Source organism: Sus scrofa, chromosome 1 (assembly GCF_054392235.1).
Source record: "Sus scrofa isolate SSC_HxYL_T2T_F1_AM1 chromosome 1, Sscrofa_HxYL_maternal_Yorkshire_Landrace_v2.0, whole genome shotgun sequence".
Classification (NCBI taxonomy): Eukaryota; Metazoa; Chordata; class Mammalia; order Artiodactyla; family Suidae; genus Sus; species Sus scrofa.
In genome coordinates, this window is record NC_139383.1 from 148881646 (window position 1) to 148903179 (window position 21534).

The 21534-nt window shown below is 49.8% G+C and overlaps 1 protein-coding gene across 6 annotated transcripts in view; it reads left to right on the forward strand.

Annotated features, from left to right (window-relative positions):
- The window catches only part of LRRK1 (leucine rich repeat kinase 1), a 130240-nt gene that overhangs the window by 81369 nt on the left and 27337 nt on the right, over positions 1-21534 (forward strand). For 5 of the 6 annotated variants that reach the window (XR_014815340.1, XR_014815342.1, XM_021098586.2 and 2 more), the window contains 12 exons: positions 788-925; positions 2319-2431; positions 4073-4149; positions 9264-9393; positions 10077-10189; positions 10589-10803; positions 12890-13054; positions 13523-13695; positions 14545-14665; positions 14926-15085; positions 15488-15764; positions 19522-19693. Coding sequence is in view for 4 of the 6 variants with exons in the window: in XM_021098586.2 (XP_020954245.2) it covers positions 788-925; positions 2319-2431; positions 4073-4149; positions 9264-9393; positions 10077-10189; positions 10589-10803; positions 12890-13054; positions 13523-13695; positions 14545-14665; positions 14926-15085; positions 15488-15764; positions 19522-19693 (1854 nt within the window). In the remaining 2 variants the exon portion in view is untranslated. Of the gene's footprint in view, positions 1-787; positions 926-2318; positions 2432-4072; positions 4150-9263; positions 9394-10076; positions 10190-10588; positions 10804-12886; positions 13055-13522; positions 13696-14544; positions 14666-14925; positions 15086-15487; positions 15765-19521; positions 19694-21534 lie in introns of those variants that run through there. The other variant, XM_084976122.1, reaches the window with a different exon arrangement.

A 21534-nucleotide genomic window follows, 5' to 3' on the forward strand; every position in this document is an offset into this window, starting at 1 on the left:
ATAAAAATAAAAAAGAAGGCATGGTCTGCATCCCTAGAGCTGCCCATTAAATGGTGTTTTTATTTCTTGGGAAGTTTGCTTGTTTAAACAGAACGGGGTAAAGAATACTTGTGTTTTATTGCTGGCTGTTGGTTTTCTTTTTTTTTTTTTTTTTTTTTTTTCCTTTTGTCTTTTTAGGGCTACACCTGCAGCGTATGGAAGTTCCAAGGCTACGGACCCAATTGGAGCTGTAGCTGCTGGCCTACACCCCAGCCACAGCAACATCACATCTGAGTCACGCCTTTGACGTACACCACGGCTCATGGCCACGCCGGATCCTTAACTCACTGAGAGAAGCCAGGGATCAAACCCACATCCTCATGGATACTAGTCAGGTTCTTAACTCGCTGAGCCACAATGGGAACTCTGATTGCTGTTGGTTTTAACAGCAAAGATGGAAATTCTCCATCCCTGGCCCTAACAGTTCTGGTTTAAACATATGTGTGTCAGCAACTGGCTCCCCTCCAGATAAACTGTCTCATTATTTCCAAGGACAATGGGCCAGATGTTCTGGAGGGAAGGGAAAGGACCGTGAGCCACATTGGTCTCCCCGTCCCCATCTCATCCTTGGAGCAGGGACAAGAAAATTGGACAAGGACAGTCTGTAGCCTCTTAACTAACTGAATAGTATTTATTGCAAAGCTGTATTGTCATGGTCTTGTTTTCCACATTAAATTTGGAAACAGTCTCAGAGACGCCGCAGCGTTTAAAAAGCTCATTAATATCCTCTTTCTCGTCATCCTCCTAGAAATGTTGCAAAGCATCCAAAAATGCCCTGGAGTCTCTACCAGACAAAATGGCTGTGTTTTGGAAGAACCACCTTAAGGATGTGGACTTCTCAGAAAATGCACTCAAAGAAGTTCCCCTGGGACTTTTTCAGCTTGATGTAAGTCTGACAGCACTTTATTTCTCGTTTTCAGCCTTAGTAAGAAAAATCAGTCCACACACACCACGGTGTGCTGCTTCTGAGCTTCCGAGGCAAAAACAAGAAGTTGAAAGAAAAGTTAAACTCTCAAAAATGTGCACAGTTGTGTGCAAAGATTGAGAGGAAATGTGCACAATGGAAACAGCTCTGGGGGGGCAGTGGATGATGGATTTTCATCCTCCAGCACTTTCTTGAATGTTGACAGTTGTAAGCACAGCCCAGATGCCTCTCTAGCTCTCTCTCTTGCAGGCTCTTGGGATGGGCCCCCCAGGACTGCTGGTGCATGAAGCCCAGGCAGTACTGCAGGGCGGGGCCCTCTTGTCCCTGCCTCCCTCCCCGGAGGTGACAGAACTGGAATTCCTGGTCATGAATTCAGGAAGTGCCATTGGGTGTGTGGGTGGCTACGGGGGGTGGGGGGGGGAGATGGGAGGAAGCTGGGGGGGTAGGGAGGCACTGCTGCCTTCTTACCTTAGGTTGTTTGCAGATCTGGCAACCCCCAATGGCAACCTTTCAAGACAGAGCATGGATCCTTTTTCACCACTTGGTCCCCAAATGGGAAACCCTTCACTGCCCTGAAGGCATCAATGTCGGGCCAGCAGAGAGTGTGCAGCTGAGGCCAGTCACCTTCAGTGTCGCTGCTGCCACCTGGCCCCTGTCCAGGGTGTCACGCAGGCTGGCCCAAGGAGGCGCCATGCTGTGTCCCCCTCCTGTGGTAACTCGATGGCCTCTAGGGCCTTCAGACTCAGCTGCTCTTCCCAGGACAGGTCCACAAATAATTGTTACTCTTAAGAAGTCTCAAGAAGTTCCCATTGTTGTTCAGCAGGTTAAGGACCTGAAGGCTCTGTGAGGATGCACGTTCCATCCCTGGCCTCGATCAGAGGGTTAAGAATCCAGTGTTGCCACAAGCTGTGGTGTAGGTTGCAGATGTAGCTCAGATCCAATGTTGCTTAGGCTGTGGTATAGGCTGGCAGCTGCAGCTCCATTTCAACCCCTGACTCAGGAACTTATATATGCTGCTATTTAAATAAATAAATAAATAAATAAATAAATAAATAAATAAATAAATAAATAAAAATAAAACCTTAGTTCTGAGAAGTACTTAGACTCCTTTCATTCTGGAGTAATTGCCTCCCATTGATCTGGAGGGAAGGCGCTTCTATAATTGTCCATCTGCTCTGCTTGCTATAATTTCATGAGTTTTAAGGGACCCTGAAGCGCCTGTGCTGCTGGAATCTTTGTGACAGTGAGTGGGTTATCATCGTGTGACTGCTCTTTGCAGGGAACCGATTTTCCCTCAGTTCTGCCTCCCTGTTGGTGTTTGACGTCATCTTTGCCTCTCTCTCCCTCTGTCCAGGCCCTTCTGTTCTTGAAGTTACAGGGAAACCAGCTGGTGGCGCTGCCACCTCAAGAGAAGTGGACCTGCAGACAACTCAAAACCCTGGATCTCTCCAAAAACCAATTTGGCAAGTAAGCAGAGGTCTTTGTCCTCGGCAAGGTCTCACATGTGTGTAAACACAGCCGACAGACCCCTGGGGTGGTGTCTCTACGAGCCTGCCGGGCAGCCAGGACACAGTGCCACAGGCCCGGCAGCTCAGAGCTCAGGCATGTGCTTCCCACAGTCTGAGTGGTCCTTCGGGTTGGTTTCTCCTGGGGCCTCTCTCCTTGGTGTGGAGATGGCCACCTTCTCCCTGTGTCCTCATGTGGTCTTCCCTCTGTGTGTCTGTGTCCTGATCTCCCCTTATAATAAGGACACCAGCCATCCTGGATTAGGAACCCCCTTTTGACCTTGTTTTGATGAACTCTTTAAAGGCCTGTCTCCAAATTCAGTCCCCTTCTGAGGTTCTGGGGGCTGGGACTTCTGCACATGAATCTGGACGTCAGAGGGACACGATTTACCCCATAACAGTGTCCTCCCATTTCTAATTTTTAAAGGCTCCTGGAGAATCTCATTTTAGCCTCCCCTGTCATGCTAGTCACAAGTTTTTGCCAAGGGAGTTCCCTGGTAGTCTATAGATTAGGACTTGATACTTTCATGACTGCAACCCAGGTTCAGTGCCTGGTCTGAGAAGTGACATCCCACAGCAAACTGCTGCATACTGTGACACTACCCCCCCAGAAAAAAATTAAATTAAAAATAAATTTTAAAATTTTCTTTAGGAGTTTCCATTGTGGCTCAGTGGTTAACAAACCCGACTAGTATCCATGAGGATGCAGGTTCAATCCTGGGCCTTGCTTAGTGGGTTAAGGATCCAGCGTTGCCATGAGCTGTGGTATATAGGTCACAGACATGGCTCGGATCTGGCGTTGCTGTGGCTGTGGTGTAGGCCAAGAGTTGTAGCTCCGATTTGACCCCTAGCCCTGAGAACTTCCATATGCTGCAGATGCAGCCCTAAAAAGACAAAAAATAAAAATAAAATGAAATGAAATAAAATGGAAGGGTTCTTAGTACAGGGGCCTCTGTCCCCATGGAAATAGGCTACACCACCCTCCAGCAGGTAGGTGTGTTCACCAACCCAGAAGCTCATCAAAAAATAAAAATAAAATTTAAAAAAAGTTTTTTGCCAATCACTAACTAATGTTTATGTAGATGGAATAAAAAGTACCTTTCAAGGTCTTCTAATAAAAGAGGAAATCCTGGGGAGGAGCTCAGCTGGCCCTTGGGGTGGGGAGATCCAACACACACTCACACACACACACACACACACACACACACACACACACTTATTTGCTAAGAGCCACTTCTGTAGCATCTCAGCGGAACTTAATCCAGTGAACGTCATGACACCACAGACCACTAGAATGGGTGTTCCTGCCAGGCACAGAAACACTTGCACCTGCCTGAGCTGGAAAAACTCAGGAATTGAAACCACCAGTCCTTCTGCCAGCATTAGATCACCTTCTCTGCGTGTTTTCTTCCCAAAAGAATTCTGAGCACAACTGTCCAGTTAGTAGGCACTGGCTCTCCATGCTTACATGTCAGCAGCAGGGGCCCAAACAAGCTGCTCATGGATTTTTCTCCTTCTCTCTGCCTGGCACTATATAGTCACAGCTAAAACAGGAATGTCTTTGCCATGCTTTCCTCAAATTTTGACCTTTCTCCCCTTACAGAAATGAAGATGGACTTAAAACAAAGCGAATTTCCTTTTTCACCACCAGAGGCCGCCAGCGTTCAGGGACAGAGACAGGTGTGTGAGTCAGGGCTGGGGGATGAGACAGCTGGCAGAACCCTGCCGCTGCTCCCCACCTGAGGTGGGTGAGGATGGCCCTCCCATTGGGCTTTCTCCTGCAGTTCCCAGTGCGGATGCCAGAGATGTCCATGCTTGAAGTATCATGCCTGTGGCTAATGTCACATGGATGGCCTGCAAGGGTCCTGAAACCCCCCTTCCTGTTTACAGTCCCATAGACCAGTAGGTACTGTGTGTAGATGGCCTGCTGCTTGTGAGGACTGCCATGGAGACCTTACATGTGTCAGGCTTTCTTTAATCATCACAATGTGACATATGGGTTGTGGTTTCCCATTTTGCAGATGAGGAAACTAAGCCTCCTGGACTTCTTCAGTTCAGGCTTCCATAACAAAATACCACTGACTGGGGGAGCCAAACAACAGAAATGTATTTTCTCACTGTTCTGGAGGCTGATGTCCAAGATCAGGGTGCGTGGGCAGTTTCTAGGGAGGGCAGTCTTCCTGGTTTACAGACAGCTGCCTTCTCGCTGTGTTGTCGCAGGACAGAGAGAGAGAGAGAGCCCTCTAGTCTCTCTTCTCAGAAGGGCACTAACCCCATCATCAGGGCCCCACCCACATGACCTCATCTGAACCTGATCACCTCCCAAAGACCCCGTCTCCTAATAGCATCACTTTGGGGGTCAGGGCTTCCACGCATGGATGTGAAGGAACATAATTCAGTCTGATAGCACAGGGCTTGACTGATGTGGTCACATGGCTACTCAGTGAAGAGCCAGGTTTCAGCCAACACTATGGGATCCAGTGCTGGGGCCCAGGGGCAGTGCTGTGAAGGCCTCACGGCCACACTGTGGCATCTTGTGAGGTCCACATGGGAACAGAGCCACCCTTGGTCCTGCAGGCCGTCCTGGTTGGTCTGAGATTCCGGAGGGGCTTGAGGTCACACACCAAACTCAGCAGAAACAGAACTTTTCTGTTTGCACTGGTCACACAACAAGGCCAGTTCAGCAGAGGCTATTTCCAGGAAAACAGTTCTTTTCGTTCATTATCTTTTGTAAGGGGCGGGGGAGGGGGGGCGGTGCAGGTCTGTCCTTCAAGTTCAACCACCAGCCCTCTTTTTTTAACCTGAAAGCCAGGACTTCTAAAGCTGTTAATGCTCACAGATAAGTCCTTCTGGATGCTGCCCCTTAGAACAGGAACTGATATTTAGGTCGTTTTAATGTAATATAACGTTCTTCTTTGACTTGATCGATCTATGTTGACAGGCACTCTGTAAGTGTTGTTAGAGTGAGGTGTGGATAAGAAGCACCACAGAGGCCAAGACACATTTGCAAGAGATGAACTAAATAGTGGGCCCACCCATTGCCCGTTTTTGATGAACTGGTGTGTATACATATGAGAAGCATATGTCAGTCACGTATGGATGTGTTACATATCATTGAAAAAGTAACACATCATCAGTAGAACAGAAAAGGGTCCAAAAATAGACCTAATATAGGAATTTAATATATGACAAAGAGGACATTTCAATTTAGTGTGGAAAAAATGTTTTATCATTTTAATAAATAGTGTTGGTTTAACTGCCTATCAAGCTGGAAGGGGGAAAACACACCAGCGGCTGCCCTGCCTTACATCAATTACAAAATTTCATGTCAATAGCCCCTTGGAGTGTAAAAGAAAAAGAACATTTAAGAGAATGGATGTATAAATTGGGGGTGAGAAGACCTTTAAAAGCTAGGTGGGAAATCCAGAAGTCATTTAAAAAAAAAAAAAAAAAGACCTAAATCTTGGGCTTTGTAAAAATGGAAAGCTTTGTTCAGTAAAAGACATCATAAACAAAAGTCGTAATGCAAACAGACGAAGAAGAAATATTTTCAACACAAACTGTTGCAACATAAATTGGCTTAAGTCCCTAATATACAAAGACAGCTTACAAATTGATTTTTTTTTAAAAAAAAAGTCAGCCGAATAGGCAGAAACTGGGCAATAGATATAAACAGTTCACAGGAAAGGAAGTCCAGATGGCCCAGAAAGAAACAGAAAAGCCCTGAACCTCGCTACTAGGGAAATGCAGTTTGGAATTTCATAACCAATCCTTTTCAAAACAAAGGGCCTTAGGGCTTTGGAAATTGAGTCCAGATATAGGGATTTCACTTGGAAGGAAGGAGAAATAAACAGTTTTTTCTCATTGGTGCCCAAATGGGTAGATGGGCATGCAAAGAGCTGCTGGTGTGGACCTTGGCTGCACCTCCACCGCTGGGTCGAGCTGAACCAAGCCTCGTGCGTGGGGGTTGACTGGAAAGATGTCTCCAGTCTAGAAATGCAGACCTTGCAGATGTGCACAAGAAGATAGCCCAACACCCTGCAGGACCTGCAGCTTTCTCAAGGAACCTCCAAAGTATAAGGCCAAAGGTACACAGTAAAAGTGTGATGGAAAGTTCCCACAGTGGCACAGTGGGTTAAGAATCTGACTGCAGTGGCTCAGGTCACTGCAGAGGCATGAGTTCCATCCCCAGCCAGGTACAGTGGGTTAAATTATCCAGCATTGCTGCCGCTATGGCATAGGTTGCAGCTGCAGCTTGGATTTAATCCCTGACCCAGGAACTTCCGTATGTTGTGGGTACGGCCATTTAAAAAAAAAAAGAAAGAGAAGAAAGAAAAGTGTGATAACATGTGCCCGGGTTCTGGAAAATAGCCTTTTTAGTGGCCCACAGGAGCAAGTCTGGGGCTAGGGGAAGAGCCACTGCTCTGGGCGTTTCCCTGACAGTGGTGGATTGCACTGCACTGGGCCTTGGTGCGTGACAAGGGCCTCTTGATTTTTTTCAATTCCTTCTAGAAAGTTGAGGCCCACACTTGTGTGAAAGCCCTCTGTGAATGCTTTTCCTCAGCAGGGCTCTTCTTTCGAGCTGTTGACCTCGAGTGAGGGATTATCTATAAAAGATAACTTGTTTGCAGATGGGTAGTAAAACTCCACATAGATTTATGTACATTTAAGTAGTCATGTTGGCGCAGTGGCCACATCCAAAAATAATTTGGACGGCCATTTTTACCATAAAATTGAGACTATCCAAGTCATAAATAACTTATGAATAAATAATTACAGTTCATAAATACCTCGAGCTGTGCTCTGCCCAGCCCAGTTTCCATTCTGGGCCAGTCTATGACAGGTGTTGCCTCTGTTTGCAATATAAGTTCCTTCTTCCATCCGCCCATTACTTTAAGAGGCTTCGTAAACACCAAGGCGAAACTTTAAAATTGGAAAGCACACAGGCCAGGTGTTCAGAACACGTTCTCTGGGAAGAAAGTGAGCCTTTTTCTTTCCTTTTTTTTTTCTTTTTTAGCTTTTTAGGGCCACACCTGCGGCATATGGAGGTTCCCTGGCTAGGGTTCAAATTGGAGCTGTAGCCACTGGCCCACACCACGACCACTGCAACGTGGGATCTGAGCCACATCTGTGACCTACACCACAGGTCACGGCAATGCCAGATCCTTAACCTACTGAGCGAGGCCAGCGATCGAACCTGCGTCCTCATGAATACTAGTCAGATTTATCTCCCCTGAGCCACAACAGGAACTCCAAGTGAGCCTTTATTATGCTTGATAGTCTTTCCATGTGAAATAGAGCAGGCTAAAGTTGATCATTCTTCTTTATTGAAAAGAAAAAAAGGCTTTTTGAACATTTTCTTATAGAACAAGGTTGAATACAAAGCCGTCTTTAAAAGCCTGTCGCACCTTTATTTCCATAGGGGCCACAGCACTGAGTCCCATGACTATGGAGCTGGCTGGGCAGATTTTCTGGGCTTCAGTATTGGTATTCCGTTATTGTCTCCCCAAGAACACACTCTGGTGCCAGGGTACCCCGTTACCATTGAGACAGCAGCTACATGTGCGGAGAAAAGCCAGAGTTAAGGGGGAAGCTGTGGTTGAGGGTCGATGCAGCAAAGCATCGTTACAGCCCCACAGAAGAACCCAAGCTTCTCTCTCTCTCTCTCCCTCCCCCCTTCCCTCCCCCCCTCCTTCCCTCCCTCCCATCCAACCCTCAGTTCCGTGGCTGTGTGTTTCTGGACCCTCCCCACCAGCATTCTCGATGTGCTCACCGCGCTGCCGTGGGAACAGCAGATGTGACGTGATTCTAATAGTAATCTCACAGTAGCCTAATTAATAAAGTCACTTAAATACTAGAGCCTTGTCCTGTTTTCCAGAGACTACCATCTTAGGAAGCACAAAAACCAAGCCTGTGTTACTGTTTTTCACTTAACTAGCATTTTTGAATTGAAAAAGTAATACCTGCCTAAGGTAAACAAAATTTTTGAACCGCACAAAGGACGTGGAGCAAATATTTGGTCTGAGTAATTCCTTCTACAGGGATAACTGTGGGATTTCATGGGTCTCTGGTAGCAATTGTATCTGACATACATTATAACATATACCTACATAGGTGCACGCACGTGCACGTGTGTGTATAAACATGCCTGTAACAGCATGTAACATGTACCTGTGTGGATGTGCACGTGTGGTATGTGTGCCACACGTTTCCTAACACGTGGGTCACATGTTACAAATGCATGTAACATCTTCTGTGTATAAAATGTGTATCACATTTTCTAACATGTGCATGCACATAACTTCACATGACATGCACATGTGTGCACACATGTACATAACAGAGCATGTGTGTGTTCATGTTATGTGTGCGCACACATGAATATAACATACATAATGCATGGGAGGTGTTTGATCATGTGTCTGCACACGTTTTGTGGTGCACAAATTTACCAATAGCTCTTGAGTATCACTTCATACCCAAGTATGTAGATCTACCCCCAGCTCTGTAATCATTGTACATTTTCTCACTATTCACTTAACCAGCTCCCTGGGGAGGGGGCAGGGGGCATGGAAGCTGCCTAGATTCTACCTTTGCTATCACAAAGTGTGTCCCTGAGTGTCCTTGTCCTCACATCTTTGCCACACATGAAATGAGCATCTTATCCTGATGGACTTGCCAAAATGCCCTCCAAAGTTTGTACCAGTCTAAGCGCCTATCTGGCCTTGGCGCCATGACCATGAAAGTCCAGAATTGTTTGCAAACTGACAGTCTGCTTTGCCATTTCTTTGCAGCATGTGTGCTGGAATTCCCAGCCTTCCTGAGTGAGTCTTTGGAAGTCCTGTGTCTGAACGACAATCACCTGGACGCAGTCCCACCCTCGGTTTGCCTACTGAAGAGCTTATCAGAACTCTACCTGGGAAAGTAAGTACATGGCCAGAGCAGCAGTGCCGCCTCCACTGGCCCAGGGAAGCAGAATGTCCTTGTATAAAGCATCTGAGGACACGGTACCAAAGCCAAGGGAAACATCCATCTATGTACCAAGAAGCAGTGGTAGGATTTTCAGAGCCAGGATTAGTCAAAGAGGTGGGGGAGGGGAAAGCAGGGATTGTGATGCAATGATGCCCTTTTGGCAATTTCACCTGGTTTTAATGAACTGCTCAATCATTCACCTTTTCATGTATTGAGTAACTACTGCCAGGCATGGCCCCGGGGGTCCAGACAGTGTGTAAAACGATGAAAATATGAACGAATTCAGGTTACCTTGCCTTTTCAAGAAGACGTAGTGTTCATCTTGATGGTGGTGTAATTCACTGAAGAGATGGGAAAGTTGGGGAAGGGGACCCAGGGCGAAGCCTCCAGGATTTGCAGAAGACAGAGCTGCTATTTGGACCACTGGCTTCCCAGGGAGAAAGTCTTTGGAATTAGCATTTAAATGGATTGCTTGGAACCAGGGCCCAAGGTGTTGGGCTTGGGGTGCAGGTTGTCGGTGGCCCCCACAGGCCCCAGAGACTGACGGGCTGCTGTGTGTGTGTGTCCTCCTATGGTTTGTATGTGTGTCTGTGTGTATGCGTGTATTTCCTCCTGTGGTGTGTGTGTGCCCTCAGCAATCCTGGCCTCCGAGAGCTCCCTCCCGAGCTGGGGCAACTGGGCAACCTCTGGCAGTTGGACATTGAAGACCTGAATGTCAACAACGTGCCTGCGGAGATCAGAAAAGAAGGTAGGGTTTCCTCAGCAGCACCACCTTGGGAAGATGCTCAAGTCCAGTTGTTAAACAGCTGGGGGCCCACAGAGCCCACCTCCAGCTCCTGTGTTTGGGAAGACGCTAGAAAGTTATCCTGAACTCAGTGATTGCTGTGGACCGTTGTACTGCAGTTGACCATGTGATTAAACTACCTCTGACCCTGTAGGCAGCAAGGATGCTGTCTGTAGGTCCTTGACCTTTAAATTTCACTTTTGGAGTGATTCGTATCACATCGTCCCTCCAGAGACCCAGTGGTCTTCTCAGCTCACCCCACTGGAACATACAGACAGGACTTTGTTTCCTGAGAGGCGCGAGCGTGATCCCACCCATATGTCAGCCCCTGTCCCCTTCCCCTCCCCCACTTATTCTGCACAGGCCCCAAAGCCATGCTGTCTTACCTGCGTGCTCAGCTGCGGAAGGCGGAAAAGTGTAAGCAGATGAAGATGGTCATCGTGGGTCCTCCTCGTCAGGGCAAGTCCACCCTCCTGGAGATCTTACAGACGGGGAGGGCCCCCCAGGTGGCGCACGGCGAGGCCACCATCAGGACTACCAAATGGGAGCTCCAGAGGCCGGCTGGCTCAAGAGCTAAGGTCAAGGACGGTCGGCGTGCAGAGTCCCTGTGGGAGGGAGGGAGCTTCTAGGGCCCCTTCTCCCTCCTCTCCAGAGAGCCCAGGATTTTCTCAGGCTCGTGTCTGAGAACCAGGATAATTACAGGAGTCACTATGTGGTGGTTCCAACCAACTCCTGCCAAGGGCAGTGAATAATTTCTTAATATATCCTTGTAAATTTTCTATTATAGTGAAGTTGAGGTTCTAGGCCAGTGCTTCTTAATCATGGGAGATGGTTAAATTTCTTTGATGATCTTTTAAGGACAGCAGCACCAGGCCTCGCCACCCCTGGCCCCAAAGATTGTGATTCAAATGGCCCAGGGCCAGGCATTTCCCCAGGGCTAAGAATGAACTACCCTGGCAGGAGTGAGACATCGGCATGGCGCCTAAGGGAGGTTGAAAGGCTACCAGTCCCAGAAGGAATGCGCTGTCCTCCTCGACACGTGCTTTCAACTCAGGTTCTGAAAAGTCAAGTTTTTAAGTCCCATTTCAAATGAGTCCTTCAGTGAACCTATTAAAATCGTCTTGCCCTTGAATAAGAGAAAAGAACCTGTGGAATACTGCTGGGAGGGGCTAGAGCAGGGTCCTGAGCCACTTCTCCCAGCCCAGGGGGTGAACACATGCCAGTGATGCCTCCCTTGTCTCTTGCCAAATTTGTGGGTACAGGTAGTCATGCAGGGATGCAGGGGCAAGGAGACTATATGTGGAAAACCCAGGGGCCTTGGATCAGAGGCTGTACAATTATCCCCATAGCATTTAGCACAGGGCTGGCTAGAGACCAGTTCTGTTGCAGTCTTTCACACAAAATTTCTTTCCAAGTCAGGGAAATCCAATTCAAGTCATTTGGCATTTAAGTTGAGTGTATGTTTTTAACACAGACTCAGAAACTTCCCCTCCAAAGAATGGAGACCTGTGGAGTTCCATTCTGGCACAATGGGTTAAGGATCCAGCATTGTCCCTGCAGCAACTCAGGTCACTGTTCTGGCTCGGGTTCCATCCCTGGCCTGGAAACTTCCACATGCCATGGGTGTGGCCCAGAAACAAAAAACAAAACAAGAACAAACAAACAAAGAGAGGAGACCTACCCATTAGGGCCAGAACAGTCAAATCATCACTGCCTCCCCCCCAAGCCCAAACACCCCAGGAGCAAACCTAGGAAAGTAACTAGAATCTTTGGATTCTCTCCTGCTTTTCTAAGCAGTTATTCCATGTCACTTGCTTCCAGCTGTTCTTTAGCAAATGGTTGACCAAGGCCTGAGGGGGTTTTCATTTTTCTTGACCTTTGGCCCCACTTCCTTTCCGCCATCATTCAAGTCCCCCACCCCCGCCCCTTTCACTGAAGGACAACCACCTGCTCTTATGAACGCTCCTAACTCACTGTGAGGCTGGGCAGTCAGCCAGTTTAGACCAGCTGTCCGTTTTCATCTTTATACCAGAAAAGCAGGTCAGCGCACTATGTCTTGGAGGCCAAACTGCAGCCTTAGCTGCTCAGGCCAGACTCTGACCTCATATACAATAGAGGCACCGCCGTTTACCCAGCCTTTCCCCTCAGCCCAACAGCTAGTCTTTTGTTCGATTCCCACGTCAGGCCTATTTCCCATCATCCGTGGTGGGTGCTGCCCTCTGACCTGCACGGTTTGGAGGTCCATCTCCTTGGCCTTGGCCTTGGCCTCACTGGGATGGAGGTTAAGCCTTGGTGTGAGCATTGACGTCAGCCCTAGGCTTCCTGCAGCAGGATGTCTCCTAAATGTCTGCAGCCGAGGTGGAGACAATGCTTTCAATGTTCCAGATGCCTCTACCCATGGAAGCCAGCCGTCTGGGGCCCCCTGCTCCCTGAGAAGTAGATAGAAGCCCCTAGCAGCCCACTTCCAAGCCGTGGGGCCCCTTTCCCTCCCTTGGATGGCTGGCTCCCGAGACAAACAGCAGGGCGGGCCATGCTTTTCCATGGCTCTGCCTTTTCAGGCCCCCATGTACAATGTTCAGAGTGATGCATTATGTCATTTTGATAAATTGGCTAAAACCCCGGTTGCTAAAATGTATCCCTGTCACTGCCTTGTTGCTCAAGTAGGTTGAGTCCGTGGAGTTCAACGTCTGGGACATTGGCGGCCCTGCCAGCATGGCCACCGTCAACCAGTGCTTCTTCACGGACAAGGCTCTGTATGTGGTGGTCTGGAACCTGGCACTGGGGGAAGAGGCTGTGGCCAACCTCCAGTTCTGGCTTCTCAACATTGAGGTGAGAAAGTGCCAGCCCTTCAGGTCACAGTCCTCCGGGCATTGCAGGCATTGCTAAAAAGCGGCTGGATGGGATTGTTAGAAAGAAAAGCTTTGTACTTGGTTGGGCTGTCACAGCATCATAGGCCACCGTGAAGCACTTAAGCCCTCCTTGGCTGCATGGTTGGTGGTGCTCTTGTACTTTTCTGCTTCCTTCAATTTAAGAGCCCTGTATCTTGGATTCAGAAGGAAGACAGGGCTCCCTCTGCCAGTGTGCAGGCCAGTGCCCCAGAAGCTGAGGCCCCCTCTGAAGGGATCAGGGATCTAGGCCCCAGGAATGTGCCCCCCAGGCCCTCGCAGTTTACAGAGGGGTGCATAGAGTGAGGGGTCATGGCTGGGGGCCCCGGGCATCCAGAGTCCACACAGTCTCCACCTGGGGAACTGTTCCAGCGAAGGGAGCTGGTGCTCAGCATGGGGTTCTCTCTCACAGGCCAAGGCCCCAAACGCCGTGGTGCTGGTTGTCGGAACACACTTGGACCTAATCGAAACCAAATTCCGCGTGGAGAGGATCGCCACGCTGCGCGCCTACGTGCTGGCTCTCTGCCGCTCGCCCTCCGGCTCCAGGGCCACTGGCTTTCCGGACATCACCTTCAAACACTTACAGTGCGTGCCCCGTGGCCTCCCACTGGCCCCTCCCTTGTCCATCTTCCCAGAGACACCTGGGCTCTGTCCATAGAGGGCTCCTGAGCCAGGGGCTGCACGGAGGGTGGCAGCTCAGCCCCCAGACTAGACACCGCTGGGGGGAAGGGGGAGGCGCTTCCAGAGGACTTTCTGGGCAGGGCTGGAGACCCTCTGTGTGCTTTCTTTCCCAGTCTCCCCACCCTGGGGCCAGTGCTGAGTGTGCATAGCCCCAGTGGCACCAGGAGATAAGACACTGGAACCCCATCCATCACATTTGTTGATCGAGAACAGACCCCAGGTGTGGACCTGGTCCTCTCTTTGGGTCTGCGTGGTCCTGGCATGGGGGAGGTTTAGGACCGGCCCGTGCTAGTGGGACCCATGTCCTGGGCTTGTCCTTGGATTCTCACAACAGCTCTGCAGGTTAGGTATGGGGGTTGTTGTGCCCACTTTGCAGATGATGGAAACAGTGCCTCTTGGATTCCCTCACTCTGGGTGAAGTATCATGAACACTGGTGTGCTGGCTCTGGGTCAGAAACCTGGGCCTGGCCTTTCCAGCTTGTGTCCTTGGGGGCCACCCTGTGCCTGCATGTCTCGATTTCCTCCTCTGAAAAATGGGAACATTGAGGAGACGGACTAAAACGGTGCATTGTAGCGCTGCCAGCACCACACCTTACCTAGTAAGGCCTCAGTAGATGTCTCCATGTCCATCTTTCATGAGCTTTCTCAACTTGCCAGTGTTTGGAATGAAACACTTGGGAAACCGAAGTTATCGCAGTGCTTGTCCAAGAGGGGAGGTGTGCTGATAAGCGCTCTTCTTTTTTGCACTGACAGCGAGCTTTCCTGTAAGAGCCTGGAAGGTCAGGAAGGGCTGCGGCAGCTCATTTTCCAGGTCACGTGCAACATGAAGGACGTGGGTAGCACCATCGGCTGCCAGCGACTGGCAGGGAGGCTGGTGGGTACCTCCCTCAGCTGCTTGAAGCCAGCAGGGCCTGCTTCCCATTTGCCTGAGCATCTGCACCTCCCTCTCTTCCTCCTGTAAGACGCGTGAGCTGTGTATGCTCGTCGTCAGGCTCCATGGTCCCCATGTGAGCAGTTTTTTGGGGGGTGGGGGGCGTGATTGGAAACAGTAAGGTCTCTGGAGGGCGTCAGGTGAGGCCAGGCTGCCAGGCTCCCCTCGGGACCTGAGGGCTCAGCCTTGCCCACCTGTCCCAGATCCCCAGGAGCTACCTGGGCCTCCAAGAGGCCGTGCTGGCGGAGCAGCAGCGTCGCAGCCGGAGCGATGACGTGCAGTACCTGACAGACAGGCAGCTGGAGCAGCTGGTGGAGCAGATGCCCGACAACGACATCAAGGACTACGAGGACCTGCAGTCCGGTGGGTGGGCTGGGAGGGCAAGCGCCCAGGCAGGCAGAGGGGCTCAGGCGGGTACCCACAGGCAGAGGCCCGGGGCCCTGACGAGGGGCACTCCAATTTTTCACTGCTTTGCACATGTCTGGAAATGACAGCAAAGACACTCCCTGTATTGATTTGGGGTCACAAGTCAATTTTAATGGGTAAGCGGATTTGCAAAGATGGAATCCATGAATAACGGAGATTGGCACGTTGGCAAGAGTGACAGGATGCCTCTGAGAAGGCGTGATGGTGCAATTGACCGGTGCATTGGGAGTGTTGGTTGCCTCCTAGGAAGACTCTGTGACCTGCCCCCTCGGGAGGAGGTCACCCAGAGGTCCCTTTGCCCTCTCTCTGACGCTGCTCCCTCCTCCCCTTCCCTGGCAGCCATCAGCTTCCTCATTGAAACCGGCACGCTGCTCCACTTCCCAGACACCAGCCACGGCCTGAGGAACCTCTACTTCCTCGACCCCATTTGGTTGTCCGAATGTCTGCAGAGGATCTTCAACATCAAGGGTTCCAGGTCAGTGGCCAAGAACGGGGTGATCAGAGCGGAGGACCTCAGGATGCTGCTGGTTGGGACCGGCTTCACGAAGCAGACAGAAGAGCAGTATTTCCAGTTTCTGGCCAAGTTTGAGATCGCCCTGCCAGTTGCCAACGACAGGTGAGGCCATGGGTGGATCTGTGCAGGCTGCTTCCTGGAGGAAGGAATTGGGGTGGAGCCGATGGTGGCTTGAGCAAGATTTCCAGGAACGGGCCATGACAATGACCCACCTGCCTGGGCTGGGGCTGCAGGGGGTGGGCTCAGCACCCGACCCCCACCCCCCGCTGGCAACTCCTTCCTATGCCTTGGGTGTCTCTTTTCAGGGAGTTCAAAGAAATCCATCAATTAAAAAGATATAGGAAAACGTGCAAGAATGACAGTGGCGTTAAAAATAACTTTGGGGAGGAGTTCCCATCATGCCTCAGTGGTAACAAACCCGACCAGTATCCATGAGGACTCAGGTTCGATCCCTGGCCTTGCTCAGTAGGTTAAGAATCCAGCATTGCTGTGAGCTGTGGTGTAGGATCCCACATTGCTGTGGCTGTGGTATAGACCAGCAGCTGCAGCTCCAATTCGACCCCTAGCTTGGGAACTTCCATATGCCACAGGTGCGGCCTTAAGAAGACATAGTAATAATAATAATAATAATAATAATAATAATAATAATGACTTTGGGGAGTTCATGCCTTGGAAGTTGATGGCTTGGTTATTTGCTGAATAAAAAATGGAATGAGTGACAAAGATGGCCATGCTAATTATATAGCTTGGTCCAAATGCTGAGAGGGCAGGGCCTGGAGGGGTACATGGGTTCCATCTAGTGATGCTCTGACCTAAACCAGCTTGGTGCTCAGGGTCTCCTGGCTCTAATTTCAGTTTCAGCCACTTCCTGGGTCTGATGCTGATGTTGGCAATGACACAGTAGCCAGAATGCCAAATCCACAGCTCTTTTCCATGCACATGCCATAGAACATGTCACCACTCTATCTCCAACCCCAGAGCTCCTGGGAGATACCTACTGAAGACTCCTAAGGAGCTAGCCTAGACCCTGTGTGGCCAGCCCAGCAATTCCATCGACACAAGCTGGGCCTTCTGGACCATCTCTGACTGAGTCCCCATCTAGATTTCACTTGGCCTTATAGCTCTGGGGGGGAGGCCACAGTGCTTCCTGCTCTAGCCCCTTGGGGTCAAGAGTGAGTCCTAAAAAGAGAAACCCCAAAGAGGAATCCAAAATCCACCTGACCCCTCACACCATGGCCTGGGTGTGCCCTTGACTTTGGCCCACGAAGAAGCAGACGTGAAGCAGCCTTTGAGTTCACAGCATCGCCAAGATCTGACAATTTTCTGGTTATTTTATTGACAGGTTAGAGGAATGAGGAGATATTAGCACTCCGTGAAAGCAAGTCAGCCATACAATCAAATCAGCCAAATCATTGCAAGTCCTCACGGAGGCTTATATTGCAGTGAGTCAGCCCATGGAGGCAGAATGCCTGATGTGAATTCCAGCTACCTTTCTTCTCTCATCTGTAAAATGGGAATAATGCTATTACCTACTAGCAGCATAGGCATTGTGAGGATTAAATTAGATAGTACATGTAAAATACGAAGTGTCTCCTATACCTGTGAGTTCCAAGGACATCATGTGTTATCAGTACTGTTGTTGTTTCTCTCTCTTTGTGATAAGTACTCATAGCCAGCAGTGTCTGATTCTATCTAAAGTCAGAAGCGGAGTTCCTGCTGTGGCTCAGTGGGATAAGAACCCAACTAGTATCCATGAGAATGCAGTTTTGATCCCCAGCCTCTCTCAGCGGGTTAAGGATCCAGCGTTGCAACAAACTGTGGAGTAGGTCAAAAACATGGCTCAGGTCTGGCATTGCTGTGGCTGTGGCGTAGGCCTGAAGCTGCGCTCCTGTTCAGACCCTAGCCTGGGAACTTCCATATGCCGCAGGTGCCACCTTAAAAAGAAAAACACAATAATAATAATAACAAAGTTAGGAGTGTCTGAGCAATTTGTCTTGTGCCCCAGGGACAAGGAATTCCAGCATCTTGAACCATAAGCTTTTCTATGGTCAAGAGCAATAGCAGTGCAAACAGTCATTCTCTGCTCCTTTTAAAGCATGGTTTTCAGGTTTTGACCTAAAGTCCTTGAACACCTCCTGTCCCTGCAAAAACCTTCAGGGCACTTCTAAGGCTCCCCATCCACTTGTGAGCATTTGTGCATCTTTGGTGGAGGGGCAGTGTTCCATGGCTGTCAGCATCTGGGAAGGGTTCCTGCCTGACCACTGAGGCAGACTTGAGGTGTAGGGTGAGCTGGCTCTGCATGCGGATGCCACGCAGCATCCCGGTCTGCATGGTTTTATATTCAACAGGCATGTGAAGAACTCACCTCTTAGTCATCCCTGCTAGTGACCGCTCTCCAGCAAGTGCAGGGAGTGGTGAGGGGGGCAGGGCTCTCCCAAGGCTCCACTCACCTTGAGAAGGGCTTCCATTGCCAGTCACCTTGAGAAGGGCTTTCTGTGCTGGCTTCTAAGTCGGCTCTGCCTTCCTCAGTGTTGAGCAGCTGCTCCGTGAACTGCAGCTGGGATGCCTCCCTTTGCACAGAGCACAACTGCCAGGTAGAAAGAAGCAGGAAGTTGCAGGGCTCCATCAGTGTAGGGGGTCTCGTGAGATCCAAGCTGCACTTGATACAGGCAGAGGAAGCAGGAAACATCACACTGGGCACTGACAAGGGCCTCCCGTTTGGAGAGATCAAAGAGATAAAGGGCTTCTCAGGACCTGGAGGGACTAAATCAGATCCTCTGCTGGAGAGCGCCTGGCTGTGGGGAGAGGCCCCCCAGCTGGGATGCTTGAGAAGGTCCTTTCTCCGAAGACCTAAAAATCACTGAAAAGGACCTAAAACTTCACTGTCTGCCCCCTGTGGGTCTCACCTACACAGCCCCTGTCCCTCCTTCTCTCACCCTGTGAGGTGGACATCTTTTCCCTTCCTGTGTCAGGAAGCAGAATCCCAACAGGGTTAAGCCATGTGCTGAAGACACAGGACTGACCCTTGGGTAGACTGCCCGCCATGCTGTCATTGAATTTTCCTTCCATGGTATTCTCAGGGAGTCTCTTCCAGAAAGGTCTAAAGGCACGTTATTGGACCTAAACTGATGTATTTTAAACTTAGGAAAGCTGAAGGCAAAACCTTTAAGAAAAAGGCACACCCAAAGGCTCTGCCCCGGCCGCCTTAGCTCCAGGGCACACAGAAGATACTGGTTTTCAGGGAATTCTTGGTGGGACACCCAGCGCCCTGTTTCAGCAGTTTTCAAGTGATCACAGTCCTGAATGGCTCACTGACACTGTGACTTAGCACCCTTACGATGAGTAAGAGTTCGCTCACAAAATGTGGTTCTTTGCACAAACAGCCTCCTTTTAACTTTTCAAGCAATTTTGTTGCTCCACTGGCCAAGGACAATAAAGAGCTTCTAAGACCAAAAGATGTTCTGTGACCCCAATATCTACATTGTCCTTGGAAATGTGCAGCTGCGTTTGTTTTTCCTTCACCACCCAGAGTTAATGTTAAGCGATTCCCCATTCTCAACCCAGTTTACAGAGAATCCACTGCCACTGGCTTTGTCTGTGTTTACGACCACGGATGTTTTCACGTCTTCCCTTACAAGTGTTTTAGTCTCTATCTCAAAGGCCTCGGGAAACAGATCCGCTGTGCCCAGCATTTATTCTCAGCATATAAATTACCCTTTCTTTCTAAAAATAAGATGGCAAAGGCCCTGGGAGGAAGGCACCGGGCAGTCCGTGCCACTTCAGCAGAGCCTGCCCCAGGCCAGGCCGTGTTCCCCCGGGTCAGGCCCCAGGCTCACCAGCTCCCTTGGATGTGTTTCAGCTATCTCCTGCCACATCTCCTTCCGTCCAAACCCGGTCTGGACACCCACGGCATGCGGCACCCCACGGCCAACACCATTCAGAGGGTGTTTAAGATGAGCTTCGTTCCTGTTGGCTTCTGGCAAAGGTTTATAGCACGGATGCTGATCAGCCTGGCCGAGATGGACCTCCAGGTAGTTGCATTTTCTGCAGAGGGCAATTTTTGCATGCTGCTGCACCCTGGTTGGAGGGAAGGAGGCGGGGGATGCCCCTTGCTTGAGGGGCCTGATGGAAGACCCTTTTCCCTTAGCAAAGCTACTGACTTAGGGCCTGGAGGCAAACACAGCATGGGTGCCTTCTCTCCTTTAGGCCCTCAAACCGTTCTGTGAATGCCAGCTCAGCACCCAACTGGTTTGGACAGACCACTCCCTTAAGAGTATGAGTTCCGATCTAACCCACTCAGCACCCCAGTGGATGTCAGAACACAGACAGCTAGGCCCCACTCAGGTTCTGGCCCAGGGGCTGTGGACAGGGATCCAAGAGCCTGCCATGGTGATGCTGCTGGTCAGGGACCACACCTGAAGAACCATGGCTTCAGAACTGCAGCTTGGCCATTCAGGCTGTGACTAGACTCCCTTGGTGAGTTCCAGAAAGACACAGACCAGACCCCAGACCCAGACCACTAAGTTGGAATCTGGGAGCAGCACCCACGCATCTATTTTTTAAAGGCTCCCCAGGTGATTCCACTGTCCAGTCAAGCTTGGGAACCACTGACCTAGAACTTGAACTTGAACTGGGGAGCAAGGAGTTCTTTTGTAGGTTCACCAGGCCATCAGTCCACATTCATTTCATTCAAGATAATCATATTGAGGAGTTCCCATCATGGCTCAGTTGTTAACTAATCCGACTAGGAACCATGAGGTTGCAGGTTCAATCCCTGGCCTTGCTCAGTGGGTTAAGGATCCCGCGTTGCCATGAGCTGTGGTGTAGGTCGCAGACGCGGCTTGGATCCCTCGTTGCTGTGGGCTGGCACAGGCTAGCAGCTACAGCTCTGATTTGACTCGTAGCCTGGGAACCTCTATATGCTGTGGGAGCGGCCCTAGAGAAGGCAAAAAGACCAAAAAAAAAAAAAAAAAAAGATAATCATATGAAAGTAGTAATTGTCCAGAGTGGTGGTTCTCAAAGTGGAGTTCCTGGACCAGCAGAATCAGCTTCACCTGGGAACTTGCTAGAAGTGCAGATTCTCTTGGGCCTGCCTCAGATCCATTTTATCAGAAACTCCAGGGTGGATCCCAGGGCCTTCCAGAGGATTCTGACCCACTTTACAGTGAGAGCCCCTGACATAAGCCAGGACTGTTGATAACTGACATGAAACTCAGCATGAGTTTGCTTTTGCCACATTCTTATCAAAAGGGCCCTTATGGAATTAAACTTCTTGGTTATTAAATATATTCTTTGATCGTCCCATTTTATTGAAAGGTTCAAAAATAAATGCAAGAGCCTGAAAATCGTAACTTTCACGGCTTCTGGGAGCCGGAGGGAGACTTGTTAGTAACACAGGAGGACGCATTGCCAGATGGAAGGGGTGGGCGCAAGGGCAGGTTCTTCCAGTGTTCCCGGTCACTCTGCCCTCCCTTTGAACTCTTCCTCCACCACATTCCAAGTGGGAGATCACCGAGCACCAGCTTCGTGTGAGGCCTGAGTCCTCAAGTGGGTTCAGTGGCTGGCGGGGGCCAGGACCCTTCCAGGCTGCATCCCTCACTCAGAATTAGACAAGAAGTCCTGTTGAAATTCAGATGAGGAAAAGGAATTGATTCTCAGAAGTAATCAAAGGCAGGCAGATTCAAGCACTGATAAGACACCACTTTTCAAATTAGCAAAGAGCTAATAGCCAACCCCAGAATCCAGAAAGTTCGCACAACCTGCTCAGTGGATAAACAGCCTCATCACCTTGAAAGTGATTCCTCACTAGGAATCCAGAGCCTGAAGACGTTCAACCCTTTTGATCCAATAATCCTATTTCTGTAAATCTGAA